Consider the following 15,467-nt stretch of genomic DNA (forward strand, 5'->3'; position numbering starts at 1 on the left):
GGGGTTAGGGGATTGTACAGGTCCCTAAACTGTAAGAATGAGCTGTGGCAAACGTAAATATCCATGGCTGTTACCTTAAGGTTGGAATACACTACATGACTTTTGCTTAGATTTTTTATGATGATTTGCATTTTGATTCAACGCTAGTTGCCTAAAGCCAGAGACAGTCTGCAGATTTTGGGCAGTTGGAGTTTTCACAGAAAATCATGTAATGTATGATTATTATTATTTATTTTTTTTTAGCTTCAAACTCTGATTTCATACAGTCAGGATTTCAAACATGTCTGATATTTTGAGCCTATTTTAGAAGACTGAAGGGGTGGAATCTGGAAGCTTCTGTGAGCTTAGGTCACAAAGGACATTAGGGCCTCTCATCTACTGTACATGACCAATTTACAATTAAAGCATTTACTTTATTTTTCATCTTTAAACATTAGAAAATAATCAAGAATACTGAAACCTCTAGCTGACAAAAAAAGTACTTCATATCTGGATGTTTGGGGAAAGTTCCTGGTAAGAGCTTGTGTTTGAAGAACCAAGCCTTGATGAAGTTGTGTATTTTCTATGTGTGTGTGTTAGTATCTGTCTGTGCAGGATAGGTCTCCAGGAAGAATATTAACGGCACCCAGGATAGAATACGCATATGGACATCTTCTGTCACCCTGATGCATAGATGGCAGATATACAGTGATGGCCATAATTATTAGAACACTAGTATTTTCACCAGCTAAAAATGGTTTTAAGTCAGTTATTTCTATCTTTTGCTGTAGTGTGTCAGTTGGAAATATCAGTTTACATTTCCAAACATTCATTTTGCCATTAATTGCAATAATCTTTCAAAGTCTGCAAATTAATGTGTAGTGTTTCAAAACCTGTTCAGATGTTTAAAGTCGTGTAGTGTATTCCAGCCTCAACACTTCCCAAGACCCACTCACCCAGAATCTTGACGGTCTGCCTGTTGACCTTCTGTCTGGCTGCCACATTGGGCCCATGAAGCTCATGATGACTCTTCCACAACTTTCGACCGATGGATCCATACAGAAAGAGCAACCAAACATGGGGCAGAAGAAGTAGGCGGTTGACACCCAAATGGTGGTGTGCAGCAGCCCTGATTCGATGGCATAGCATGTGTGCTTGCACTGCCGAGTGTCCGAGTCAGGCATCGTCTCGTTCTCGTACTCCACACCCATCAGGAAGAGCACTGTCGCAGCGGACAGTAGGGCAATACCCCACAGAGTCAGAATGACATACTTGACCCTTCGCTTGGTGATGGCAGCCTTGGCTTTGAAAGGGAAGCAGATGGCCAGGTAACGCTCCATGCTGAGCACTGTGATGTGGAGGATGGTGGCATTGGTGCATCTTTCATTGATGTAGTGTGATAGACGGCACACCAGCTCCCCGAAGACCCAGGGTACGTACTTCCAGAGGCGGTAGAGGTCGAAAGGGAGGCTAAGGAAGATGACCAGGTCTGAGATGTCCATGCTGGAGAGATACAGGTTGGTGGTGGTCTTCATGTCCTTGAAGCACTGGATAATGAGGATGGTCATGGTGTTGCCGGTTATGCCGACGACGAAGAGCAGGATGCAAATTGTGGTGACAGGAATGAGGGTGGAGGTTGGGAAGAGAGAGTCTCCGCAATGGTGGTCCTCCATGAACTCTTCCATATTGATGCAAATCTGCAGATGCCCCTTAATAATATCTAAGAGATTGTGGTAAATGTACAAAAGACTTTTAAAAGAGGTTGAGCATGAAGAACTCTGATGAGACTTCTTCGCTGAAAGTCTGTTTCAGCATCAGGGAAGGTGTAACCATGAAGAGGCGGTGTGTTTTAACAGGAGATGAAAAAGACGAGACCTGTGGGTGTAGTATCTGGTGTGCTGCTACAGGAGATGAGAGCATCACCTCTCCTCTCCTGTGTGCGTGCAGAATATCACTTAGTCCAGTTCTTAATTAAATAGTGAGATCACAAGAGGTGGAGACAGTAGACAGATAGGGATAGAGGTGAGAGGTGGGGCTTTGGCTTTCAAAGTGTGTGTTTAAATGAACAGCTCTTGATTCATGTATAAGTCAGGGTTGCCAGGTTTTCACAAGAAGGGGGTCTCCAGTTAGAAATTCGCTAAAATTCGCATTCCAGGGGATAAATATAATGATATTGGAGTCGCTTCAACCCGCGGACATTAAAAAAACAACCCGCGGCAACAGTGTTAAAGTAGTCTAGTATAACTGCAGACTCTCTACTAATATGAATAACATTATTTGCATATCAGTATTTATCAAGTTTTATCCAATTAAATAATTTGGACAAATATTGAACTTGCAATCTTTAAATCAAATATCATTATAATGAAGAAAAAAAATCAAGAAACTGTTGCTTGAAATAAAGTAAAATATTAAAAAACTTAAACCTTAATTTCAGCTAGTTTCTAGCTTTAGCTTTATATATATGTTGAATGAACATCAAAAACAAAAGCCTGTCAAATTAATGAAGAAACAGAGCTGTGACCCAAGCGTATCTCAAAAAGTGTAATGTACCTTTTTATAGAAATACAATTTTAACAAATACATTGTTTTTTTTTTTCAGTTCAAAAGATATACTGAATAAAAGGTATGACCTAAGAGTATTTTTCTTTTTTCTTGAAATAATGTAAAATATTAAAAAACTTAAACCTTAATTTCAGCTAGTTTCTAGCTTTAGCTTTATATATATGTTGAATGAACATCAAAAACGAAAGCCTGTCAAATTAATGAAGAAACAGAGCTGTGACCCAAGCGTATCTCAAAAAGTCTAATGTACCTTTTTATAGAAATACAATTTTAACAAATATATTGTTTTTTTTTTCCAGTTCAAAAGATATACTGAATAAAAGGTATGACCTAAGAGTATTTTTCTTTTTCCTTACAAACAGTTAATTAGTATTAACATTGGCAATGTCTAACACAATCTTTATTCATAGTATGTTGATGCACAATGAAGCTCCTGGTGTGCCAAAATTCAAATCTGTTTTGAAACATTACAGAAAAATAAATTTAGATCATCTTAATATCTTTGTAATATGCTTTAACACTTGATCCAGGTGCTGAAGAATAATCTAATTTAATAGACAATCTGTCTGGAGCGAGCACTCCAACCCAATGAACCTGGTGGCTCTTTCTTTGTGGACAAAATGTAACCATATGCAGGAGGAATGAACTTGGTTTGTACACAGTCTGATCAGGAAGTCTGGATCTCTGACAAAACACAAAATCTGAACTGGAATCTGAAAATTTTTTTACTAGTTTCACTGAAAAAGGAAGATGTAAAATATTATATATAATTATAAATTACTCATTATTAATATAGTAAACATCATTACTATAATGGTGTTTAATAGGTAGAAGTGTTCATACTTAGATTATGTAGATGCAATTAGATTGTGAAATTAGATTGTTTTATTAAAATGTGATGCATGAAATCAGAAAATTTGATTTGAATGTGCTCAAAAGGGGAAAAAAAAACTTTAACGTAATGTTGACTAAATACAATAAAATCTAATAAAGCAATAAATCCTGACTGAAAAAAAATATTCATATACGGAGTGTTTTTTATAGATACAAACACATTATCATAGTGATATGAATCGACATATATGGCAACATGCAGTAAAAGAAGACAATTAAGAATTATAAATCTTTTATTGTGCATGGATCCATCTGTAGATATCATGACTATACAGACACACTTTAGATACATATATATGATTATACATTTCCTCTCTGATAACGAACATTTTAAAGTGATATGTCTGGTAGTATGTATACTACAACAAATTTTTGTTTTGGAATGTACGGTGTATGAGGTAACTGCAAACATTAAAATTACATAAAAATGGTCTAATTTTTTGTGCATATTTTATTGATTTTTTGTAGTTTTTCTGTCTCCCAAGAACCAAACGCCTACCATGATGGGGAGATGTTAAAATGGCACACTTCGCAATTACATTTTATCACTATCAAAAATAGGAGTTTGAGGTTTTTTTTTTTCCTTCAATGACAAACAGAAGACGTTTGCAGAATATCTATAAGACCAAATCATGTAATTCATTTTCATCCAGGACTTCTTTCAAGGTACCTTCAATTATTAACAGTTGTTGACAGCACTCATATGCCCATAACCAAAGCACGACACAAAACCCTACGACCGGACCATCATACTGCTGTGACACAGCGCTGACAGTCACAAGACTTTAACACACAGAGAAAAAGGCAAACATTTTCGATTCACAGGAAGTACATGTAGGATTAACACAATTCATTACAGCTGTTTGCATTTCATTTCTTGCGCTTTTCTTAATTTCTCTGCTGGACAGAATAAACTTAAAGGTTTTATTTCCATATAAAAATAAAGTTCAAATGTGTGATTTAAGAAAAAAGATACCTGAAAATTAATATTTAGTCCTATATTCAATACTCTTGAGATTACATCAAAAAGTAATATTGCTAAAAGTAAAGGATAACACAATGCAATAATCTGGTTTCTAAAACTAAACAAAACCAAAAGCAAAAAATTAACAATAGAGAAATTAAGAAAATCCTAAATGACTTTCGAAATCTTGATTACTGGCTGAAAAACCATTTCAAGAAAAAATTTTGTGGTACTACATTTTTAAAAACAGCCAAAACACATCTTGCACAACTGGAGAACATGTTTCAAAAAAACGCATCACAAGATCAAGACGCATTCAATAAGTATTTTTTTCTCTTCTCACTAAGGTGCAAAGGTAACGACTGAAGGAAAGGTTTCCGAGAAGCATACATTGTTTGTGCTGAACAACAATATTTTGGAGCAAAGCAGCTGCTTGATTGTAAAAACAAGCTACAGTATACGTACATGATAGTAAAAATAACTATTAAGCTGAGTTAGTTTGGTATTCATAGTCATAATCTTACTCCCCAGTTATTAAGCCAGAATCTCAGGTCCTCGTATCATACTGTACAAAAATATACTAACATTTCTCTAGTTATTTTTGCATCCTTTACACATTCTGAACATCAAAAAAGTTCTGAGCAAAGTGCTAAATCAACATTTGCTAATTTGAGCGGTATTGGTCTCGCCTCCCCTTTTTTAAATCGTAGACTTGTAGACTTCTGCTCGCCTGTACCCCCTCGCCGACGGCGTAGTCACTGGCCCTTGAGTCCCAGGCCCAAGATAGCAAAACGGTGAGCGGCGTGACCACCGAGCTAGCTTTGAACAAAACTGACACTCAACAGTTTACAATTGAAATTATACGTATAAATAACAAAGACTACAGCTACACAAATAAATGTGGTACGATGAGAATGCGATGGGCGGTAAGCTTCACTACTGATCCTTCATTAAATCGCCCTCCGAGTCCCACGGAGGGAACGGCGTTCTTTCGACAGCATGCTCAGAAGGGACAGCGGAAAGATATATCAATAGATTGGGTGAAGTGATTCTACAACTTCCTTTTCTCAATTCTTCCTTTCATGCGGCTCCTCAACGCTGGTGCCGGAACGAAAAAGAAAGAAAGAAAAACAAACATCAACATACAAACTCGTTTTGATGATGTAACGCAGGGCCGAGGCTCATTCGATCACAAAGTACTGGATGGCGACCGCGATGAGGATGGATGTCACGGCCAAGAGGGCGATGATGAGGAAGGAAAACTGTTCGTCCGTCATGCTGTGTTTTGGCTTCTGGGCCTCGGCTGCTTTGGATCCCGTGGTGCCGGAGACCCCGGGGCTGTCGATGCGAGGTGGGAGCAGGATGACGGTGGAGCTGTAGGGCCCGATGATTTCGGGGGCGTCCTGGCACTGCCGGATGGCGCAGACGCGAAATCGGTACTCCGTGGACGAGCTCAGGTTAGGGAGCTGGTAGGAAGTGGCTGAGCCCTTGTAGATCTGAAAGAATTAAAGACGAGCATTAAATACTTAATTAAAAACTAAACACAAATATATTCTTAAATACTGCATAAAGTATTATTTACATTTACACTCTTGTTTGGAAATGTTTTTTTTTTTTTCCGTTTTTGAAAGAACTATGTTCACCAAGGTTGCATTTATTTGATCATAAATACAGTGAAAACAGTAATTTTGTAATTTAAAAGAAGTGTTTTCTATTTTAATATACTGTCTTGTGATCCAAAGCGAAATTTTCAGCAGACATTACACTCCAGTCTTCATTGTCACATGATCCTTCAGAAATATTTATAATATGCTGATTTGGTGCTTAAGAAACATTTCTTATTATTATCAATGTTGAAAACAGTTGTGCCATTTAATATTTTTGTGGAAACCATGAAACCTTTTTAAAAGATTGTCTGATGAATAGAAAAAAATTTAAAAAAAGAACAGCATTTATTTAAAATTGTTTTTAACAGCATAAATGTCTTTATTTCACTGTCATACTGTCACTGGATCAATTTAATAGTGTAGTGAATTATAATAGAAGACCTAAAATGACCTCATTTTTGAATAGATCAGTAATCAGTTTAATTTATACAGAACAATATTCAGCATTACATTAATTTCATTCTTTTTCATAACAAAAAGTAAAGAGCTGATGAAGTATATTTTAAGGATGCAGATGTGTAGGCAGAGAAATAATATGCCCGAAGAACATGAGAATATGAAGTCGCGCACGTGTGTGTGGGCTGCATCAACACAAACACACAAGCCTCCCATCATGCCTGCAGTCTCCTACAGTGTCTCTCAGCAGGGGGTGATGAGTCAGACCCAGTGAGACTGCTTTACCCTTCCAATTCCCTCATAGTCACTCAGAGGCAGCCCACTCAGGTGTTCACGGTAGAGTGATTTTAAGTTAAATCAAACGTCCTGCCAGGTCCCACCTGACATACAGTTCAGCGATAATATTTTTAGTGGCAATCACTATTAGGAATTCAACTCCGCAACTACAGACAACTGGGTGATGTTTTTACCCGGCTCTCCAGGGGGCCCCTTAGGACCCACGTTTAAAGGTGTAAATTAGTTACATTAATTAGTTAGTTAATTAGTACGTTTTAATTAGTATGACAGTTCACACTAAAAGTTTACTCTTCATGTCTTTTCAAATCCATATGTGTGAGTTTTTTTCTGCAGAATGTTCAAGGAGCTTTTATACTTTGTGAGAAAAATTAAGTCATCAAATCTCATCTGTTTTTGTAAATTATGCATTTAAAGCTGCAGTCCGTAAGTGTTGCCTCTTTGTCGCCATCTCTGTATGAAAACCTGGAATTGCAGCAGTGAGCAGAATTATCTAGCTTGCGTGGGTTGTGAGTCGACACGGCTCCAGCACGGATGAATCTAATGTTCTGAAGAGTATGTGTGGCAGTCAGTCACCGCACCGGTGTGGATACAAATATTGATTTCAGATCATTTTTAACCAAAAAAAGTTACGGACTGCAGCTTTAAATATGGTGCCACAAGTTTGGGTTACATGTGGTCACATGTGACCGAAACGTTTCATTATAGTAGTGGTTTTCATCTTATAATCAATGTTTTTTTTATTCTTTATTTGCTTGTGTAGGCTTCTTTTTGAATTTTTGGCCATTTGGATTTTTCAGTCTACACACCTCCTTTTGGACTTTTTTCAAGGTGCTGTGAGTTTCCGGCTAGTTTTTTAAAAGTTATGTTTATGGGCTTTTATGCCTTTATTGGATAGGACAGTAGAGGGCAGACAGAAAAGCACTGGGTGGAGTGAGAGGGGATTAGCAAAGGACCTTGCGTTATATATGTTGGGGAAATAACTGATAAGGCTATCGGCGCCGACAGTTTCTGGCTATTTAACAAGGACAGTAACATGTCACAGCAAAATACAGTGTTACCTAAGTTTGTGGGAAGTTTGACATAAATGTTTGCAACGCAAAAGGTCCTAATGCACTTCACAATCAATCATAACATGTTTAAATGTTTTAAATTCAGTGCACTTGAGATTTGAGTTATTCGAGTTATTTTACGATCTGCTTCACATGCTAAGCTATCATATGAGCTCAGAAGACGGGATTGGGTTTGGAACAACATAAAGGTATGAATATATAATGAGTTTGAGTTTTTCATTTTAACCACCATCACTACTTATTTTGTTTTGTACTTTGTTGCTTCTTAACATTTATGGAGTCCTTGCCAAACAAAGGTTATGAAAGCCATAGTCACAACTAGGGATGCACCGATACCACTTTTTCCAGTACTCGCCCGATACCGATACTTTTATTTTTGGTACTTGCCGGTACCAAGTATCGATACCGATATTTTTTATTGCATTTGTACATTTTTTTAAATATTGGGTACAGAAACCAAAAGAGTATGTATAATGTTAGTTGGTTAACTTCATTTATCAAATAGATACAGTCACATTTAATTATTCTGGCTGCTGTGAGAAAAGGCTATAAACGATCCGCCGCCTGCAGGATCCTCACATGCGATAGTCTAGTAGCCGGGACAACTTCTTTATGTTTACAGACGTGACAATGACGCAGTGCCATGCTCAAATTTCCCGTGAAAACCTACCCGTAACACTCAAATTAGAAAACATTATTATAAGCTGACCATTGTGAATCGGGCTAAAGTGTACAGCCTAGCGCATTTCACACAAGCTGCTAGATTCATTTTCGCCAGAAAGTCGTGTATGCCTAAGGTTAAAAATAATTGACATTTATAGTGAATGCCCCTATAAATGGTCTTATTTGTACGATTTCACAACATGATGTCAGAATAAAGAGCATGCACAATCACATCACAAATGTGAGTAAATAGATTTGATTTAGCTATAACATTAAGTGCAACATCTGTCACTAAGCCATTCAAGTAATGGACCACTATATCGTCATTATGCTATAATAATATTCATCCAAACTGCTGAACCCAACACCTGCTGTCTGCTGAGCGCCGTGACCTCTGTGTAATGTGCTTACAAGTGCGAACCTACATTTGAGACACTTTTGCCTCACAGTGAATAGAAATATTTTAATTGAGATGCTTCATTGAGGTTAAAATGGATGGTTTTTAAGTGTTTGATGAGCTGATTTCTACTGAAACACGTAAATGCAGTTGATATAGTGCGGTGTAGATACCTGTTTGAACTCAGAATTTCCCTGCATGCTTTGCAAACAGTAGATGGCTGGATCTCCCTTCATAGGTGGCAGTGTCTCCCAGCTCACCTCACATGACTCATCCACACGCTCCACACTAGGAGCTGAAGTCAGACACAGACAGATGTAGAGATGATGAGAACAAACCAAACTTGCAGGCAAAAAAACATCAGGTCAAACCGCAGAACATTAATTATGTGTTGTTGTCAAAGTGCATCAATTTAAAATAATTAATTTGAGTGTGAGACTGATTATTAAATGTAACACTTGCTGTAACATGCCAATAAACAAAGCAGTGCAATTATTGTTATTTATCCACATAAATTAGCTCCCTTATGAGAAGACAGGCATAATATTCTGTGTAAAATACAAGTGAACCTTTATTGAACACATCTATGTTTAAACTAATAAGAAGAAATGTTTCTTCAGAAGCAAATCAGCATATTAAAATGATTTCTGAAGGATCATTGTGACACTAAAGAGTGAAAATTAAGTTTTGTAATCAGTCAATTAAATGAATCAGAGGAAGTCTATGGGGCAAGTGTATGGCTGCAGCAGTTGTGATGCTGTACCTTTCAGGGGTGCAGGTGGGGAGCGGGGGGTGGTGAAGGTGTAAACAGTGGAGAAGGGCCCCTCGCCCGCCTCGTTAAAGGCCTGGATGCGGAACGTGTACGAGGTAGACTCATTTAGCCTCTGCACTTTGTGAGTGTGACAGGGTCCTTTATACAAGGATATAAACCTTTAGGAAGAGACAAAAACAGAGACAGAGAAAATGTTATAGAGTTAACCTCTATAAAGTCAGAAAATACACAATATTATAAAACTAAAACAGACTTGAAGGCAGACCCACACAAAATCTGAGTTTTGAACGAATTAATAATAACAAATAAATAAATGTAAAAAATAACTAATTTGAATCATTTATAAAACTGAATACATCCCTTGCCCATTGCATGTTTGTACTATACTACCTTTCAAAAGTTTGCGGTTGCTAAGATTTATTAAATGTTTTTGAAAAAAGTATCTTTTGCTCACCAAGGCTGCATTTATTTGATCGAAAAATAAGTAGTTTTATTACTATTTAAAATAATAACATTTCTGTTTTAATATATTTAAAATGCAATTTATTCCAGTAATTACAAAGCTGAATTTTCAGCAGCCATTACTCCAGTCTTCAGTGTCACATGATCCTTCAGAAATCATTCCAATATGTTGCTCAAGAAACATTAATTGTTTTTATAAATGTTTAAAACAGTTGTGCTGCTTAATATTTTTCTGGAAACCAAGATTCAGCTTTCTTTGATTAACGGAAAGTAAAAAAAAAAACGAAATAAAAAAAATATATATAAATCTTTCATAATATCATAAAAAAGTCTTTACTTAAAAGTCACTTCTGATCAAATTAATGCATCCTTGCCAAATAAAAAATGCATTTCTTAAAAAAAAAAAAAACTGACTGCATATTTGGCTAATCTTAGCATTTCGCTTTCAGAGAAAATTACTTGAAACTTCTCTCATGCCAGGTCAGGATACAGTGTTAAAATATACTGTAAAGCACCAACAGTGCATCTACTAACCTCCCACTTTTATCCTCCGTTTGGAGATGGTACTGTAGGGAATCGGTGGGTTGGGCCTTGGCTGGGCCTTCACCCCACTTGAGCCTGAGGGTCTGGTGACTGGAAGCGGTGCACTCCAGACGTGGAGGGAGGGGTGGCAGTGGCTTGGTCTTCAGTTTAAAGGTGTGGCTACAGGGTCCTGCTCCCAGACTATTTAGAGCCTGGATCCTTATCCTTCAAACACACGAGCACAAGATAAAATTTTCATTCATATACATTCATTAATTCATTCAGATTCATGTTAACTTTTGGAATGGTTGTGGAGTTCAATTTATAAGGTTCATAAGGTCCTACATTCATGAAATGGACAACACTGTATGTTTATTTTGCTACTGTTTTATAACAAAGATGTCATTGTACCTGTAGGTGGTGTCGGGGTGCAGGTTCTGGATGATGTATTTGGTTACGGGCCCAGTAAGGATGGGTTGTCTTTCACCCAGATCGATCAGGTACGACGTGATCTCTGATCCGTGATCACACGGCGCCTCCCAGCGTAGCCCCAGGCAGGTGGATGGGGAGTAAAGGAGAGGTCTGGCCTCTTCGCCCTCCTCGTCCTCCTCATCCTCGCCCCTCTCTGTGGTCCTGCTGCCCTCCACTCTCATCTCTGACTCGCGGAGAGCGTGGACGTTGCTGACTGGCCCTGGCACAGAACAGGGTGTCTGGCAGAGCACGGCGTCGCTAAAGGGCCCCACACCGGCTACATTCACTGCCTGAAGCACAAAAATCACCCACTCAGTGAGTGACTACAATTTTAAACAGACCTGACGTGAACCGCAAATAAACCTTTAATCTTTGACTTTTTTGTAGTTGATTTTAGTTGAGCAGGCTGAGAAATCATCAAGATGAACAATAAGACAAACAGGACCAACTATAATGATAATTCTACACAAAAAACAACATGTATACAAAAGTAAAACATGGGACTGGGCTTATGCACAATGACCAGTGGACCATAAAAATTGAAAGCATCAATTACAGAATTAACTGATTATAACCAATGTTACAACATTAGCTTATTTTAGTCCAAATTCAGTAATCAATATGTAATTACAAACTGTTGCAAAATAATTTAATTGAACAAAATTTCAGCCAACTATCAATATATAACAGCCCCCAATATAGTAATAAACAGCTATTATAAACCACACAGGACAAGAAAAAAAAAAAAAACAACAACAACTGTATTCGTCTCTCATCCACTGGGTGGCACTGAGAATGTAAAGTTGGCACTCGCCCCAACATCTCATTTGTATGAATCAAGCTGATTTATTTGTGCTCACAGGGAGCAAAAGTATAATCAGTCACCAGACTGCTACTTCCTGGTTAGTTTGACATGGCAGATCACGTCTCACCATTAGCTTAAACATTGAGATGAAATAAGTGTGTGTGATAGCGTTTCTCACTTGTACTCTGCAGAAGTAGTTGGTGGCAGGCAGTAGACCCCTCATCTCATGGGACAGTGCAGCACCGGTGTAACACATCTGCATACTGCCCTCTGCCGCACCCCACTCCAGACGATACTCTGACACTGCTGCTCCATTACAGGGAGGGGTCTGTATGGGTGCAAAACACAGCGAATGTGTTAAGACAAAACAAAAAGGAAAACAAAGCAAAAACTACAAATGTGAAAAATAAAAACATAACAAATAAATAAATCAAACAAAACAGAAACAAGTATGCAAATAAAAAAGCGCTACAAAGCTATTTGAGAGGGGGCAACAGTTCTGATCTGTTTTTTTTTTTCTGATTATGTTTTTAGGTAAAAACAATCATAAAAAAAATGCAACACATTACATTGTTATATGTCCTTTTTATTTTTATTTTAGTTAAAGTTTTTGTAGTTTAATTTAGTTTTTTTTAGGCTTTAGTTTATTTTTTTTTAATGTTTATTTCTTTATATTTATTTTTATTTTCAGTAAATGTTTATTAATGAAGCTGTTTTTCATAAGTTTAATTTTGTTTAATACAGTTAATAATAATAATAACCCTGATTCAGTCACAATGAAGTAATTCACTAAAATAAACCTGTCCTCTCAAAGCTACTAAATATTTGCTTGATACAAAAAGAATACTTTGCATCATGGGATATTCTCACCTCCCAGCTGATCACAGCACATGTCGGTGATTTACAGGTGACATGAGGGGGCCGACACGCCTCAGGGGCCCCTGGACCTGTCGTGACCTCAGACCGCTCCGAAAAAGGGCCGTACTGTTGAACACCAATAAAATATGAACTTACTAGCCGAAGCAAAACTATATGTGGCACATTCTATAAAGAACAGATTATTAGCAACTATAAAAACAAGTAACATCTGTGACATTTATAAGGCTTGCACTCACTCCAGCTTTGTTGGCAGCTCTGAGCCGGAAGCCGTAGGTCCTGCCGGGCAGTAAACTTCCCACTGTGCAGTCCAGTTCAGAGCCCTGGTACACTTCCCTGCCCTCGTCCATCTGGGGAGCGAACATCTCCACGCTGTACGAAGACACTGCACTACCTCCATCCACCAGAGGGGGCGCTAACAGATGCGATTAGAGAAAATATTCAGATTTTCAATATTCAGAAAAAAAAACCTATAATAATAAAAAAAACTTTTATTCAGCAAGGACACATTGAATTAATCAAATGTAACAGTAAATAAAAATAAATTAATTAATAAACGCTGCTTTTTAAACTTTCTGAAAAATGACTATATTGAATGATAAATATGTGTCACAGGTATCATAAATGGGTTCTTGTATTGCAATGGGTTGTTGTTTCGCACCGGATTTAGCAATATTAACGATGGGATTTTTGGAGGAAGGTTTGTGTTTAACAACCCCTTCTCCTAGAAACTTTTATTTTTTCAGATATATATCGAAGACATTTTTATACTTTTTAAGGGCTCAAAGGAGGAATTACAATCTTTTTATGAATATATGAATGGCTTTTATGATTCGATTACATTTAATATGGAATGTAATGATAGAGAGCTTCCATTTCTTGATACTAAAGTTTTGAAAGTGGATTAAACCTTATCTACAATGGTATATTGTAAACCAACGGACAGAAACAGTTTGCTACATGCTTCAAGTAGCCATGTGTGACCATTAAAACAGGGTTTACCCTATAGTCAGTTCTTAAGAATAAGACAGAATAAGAGAATAAGAGTATACTGAGTCAAGAAAACTGTATGATCAATTTTTAGCACAAGGATATAAAAGACAATGGCTGGATTTGGCCTTGGAAAAATAAAATAATTTAGATGACCTGATTACTCAATTGACAATGAAGTAACTGGTCTGTACTGATTCATTGATTGATTGGATACACGTGTTTTGATATGTGAGGAATTGCATATAAAAATGAACCGTTTCAATAGAATGTGAACACTGAGGAAGGTCCTGCGTGACCGAAACATTTGTTGATTTTAATATGCACTGAGCACTTTTTTTGCACTTTCTATGAATAAAGAAGATTGCTAGTATCTCGGCATGTAATCCTTTCATTTGGATGCATAGCAAACGAATTTCAAGAATTGATTTTTTTTGCTCTGGTGGATTCTATTATTGACTTGAAATCGTGTTACATGTGAATGGAACCAAGCGCAAGATCCTCCTTTTTTCTTCTTTTTTGACAGTTTTCATAAAAACATAAAAAATCAGCACAACCATTTGATTTAAAAAATAATTAAAAAAAAATTATTGAGTAGCAAATTCAGCATATTACAATGGCTTTGCCATCACAGGAATAAATTACATTTTAAAATATATTCAAATGGAAAACAGTTATTTAATAATAATATTGAATGAATGACCCCAAAACTTTTAAAAGATTGTGTATATACACCTCTAAACCCCCAATTAACCCTAAATACATATTAAACACAGCATGATTTTAAGAAACACTTAATTTGTTTTACGCAATAAGCACAGACACAAAGGCAAAGTTTACCCCAGCGTAGTTGCACCTCTCTTGCTTTGGGTTTGCCTACGACCCTGGGTGGCTGACATGGACCAGGAGGAACAGGTGGCGTTTGGACCTGCAAGGGCTCCATCAACTAAAAACAACAAGGATGAGAAATTAGAAAAACGACAAAACCTTGATACACTTTAATCATGCACACCACGTTCCACCTCCTCAATGAGAATAGTGTGTAGGCACCGGCTGAAACGGTGACTGCAGACCACAGCCATGTGAGCATTCTCTCACATTCACGGCTGTGAAAACCAGTGCCAAAATGAGTCATAGCTGCGCGCTGGCAAGTCCCGCATGCAGATATGCATCTGCGAAGCCCCGACAATGCCATTACAGCTGGGATCAGAAGACGGAAGAGAGAAATGATTACCAGCCGCTTGCCAAAAGAGCTCCATTGATAAAAGCGTGTTGCGATTTTGAAGGCGTGGAGATGATGGAAGCGATTAATGCGGAAACAAACCGATAAAAGGAAGGTGGATGAACTGGTAACAAGTTGTGGAGCAAAGGAAAAAAAAAAGACGACAGTCCAATAGAGATGGACAATATTTACACGAAAGATGTATGCAAAAAAAGCAAAAATGTTAATTGTATTTAGATGACTTAAAATGTTGGCTATAAAATTAGACGTAGCAAGACAAAGTAGCCTGACATTTTGGTTTGAAAAAGCTTAAAATGCCATTTGCACCAAAGAGCGAATAGTGAAGATTGTTAGTAGTTTTACAAAAAACACCCATTTATGATCCAGAAACTCTTTTTCTAACATGAATTCTTGAAGATGCACTGTGACCGGCTATGATCTGAGGCGTTCTGTAA

At 37.3% G+C, this 15,467-nt stretch overlaps 1 protein-coding gene and 1 pseudogene across 4 annotated transcripts in view; both read right to left on the bottom strand.

Moving 5' to 3' along the window:
- Nucleotides 1-876: 876 nt before the first annotated feature.
- Nucleotides 877-1,664, bottom strand: LOC107670613 (growth hormone secretagogue receptor type 1-like; annotated as a pseudogene).
- A 3,440-nt stretch (nt 1,665-5,104) lies between these two features.
- LOC107670499 (fibronectin type-III domain-containing protein 3a) overlaps nt 5,105-15,467 on the bottom strand; it is a 93,934-nt gene continuing 83,571 nt past the window's right edge. For all 4 annotated transcript variants that reach the window (XM_016463139.1, XM_016463155.1, XM_016463129.1 and 1 more), the window contains 9 exons: nt 14,631-14,736; nt 13,040-13,215; nt 12,795-12,908; nt 12,103-12,252; nt 11,060-11,409; nt 10,661-10,873; nt 9,656-9,822; nt 9,066-9,187; nt 5,105-5,898 (listed from right to left, as the gene is read on the bottom strand). In XM_016463139.1, coding sequence (XP_016318625.1) covers nt 5,584-5,898; nt 9,066-9,187; nt 9,656-9,822; nt 10,661-10,873; nt 11,060-11,409; nt 12,103-12,252; nt 12,795-12,908; nt 13,040-13,215; nt 14,631-14,736 — 1,713 coding nt within the window. In that variant the 3' untranslated portion in view covers nt 5,105-5,583. The remainder of the gene's footprint in view (nt 5,899-9,065; nt 9,188-9,655; nt 9,823-10,660; nt 10,874-11,059; nt 11,410-12,102; nt 12,253-12,794; nt 12,909-13,039; nt 13,216-14,630; nt 14,737-15,467) is intronic.

This window comes from Sinocyclocheilus anshuiensis, unplaced genomic scaffold (genome assembly GCF_001515605.1).
Source record: "Sinocyclocheilus anshuiensis isolate Anshui unplaced genomic scaffold, SAMN03320099.WGS_v1.1 scaffold513, whole genome shotgun sequence".
NCBI lineage: Eukaryota > Metazoa > Chordata > Actinopteri > Cypriniformes > Cyprinidae > Sinocyclocheilus > Sinocyclocheilus anshuiensis.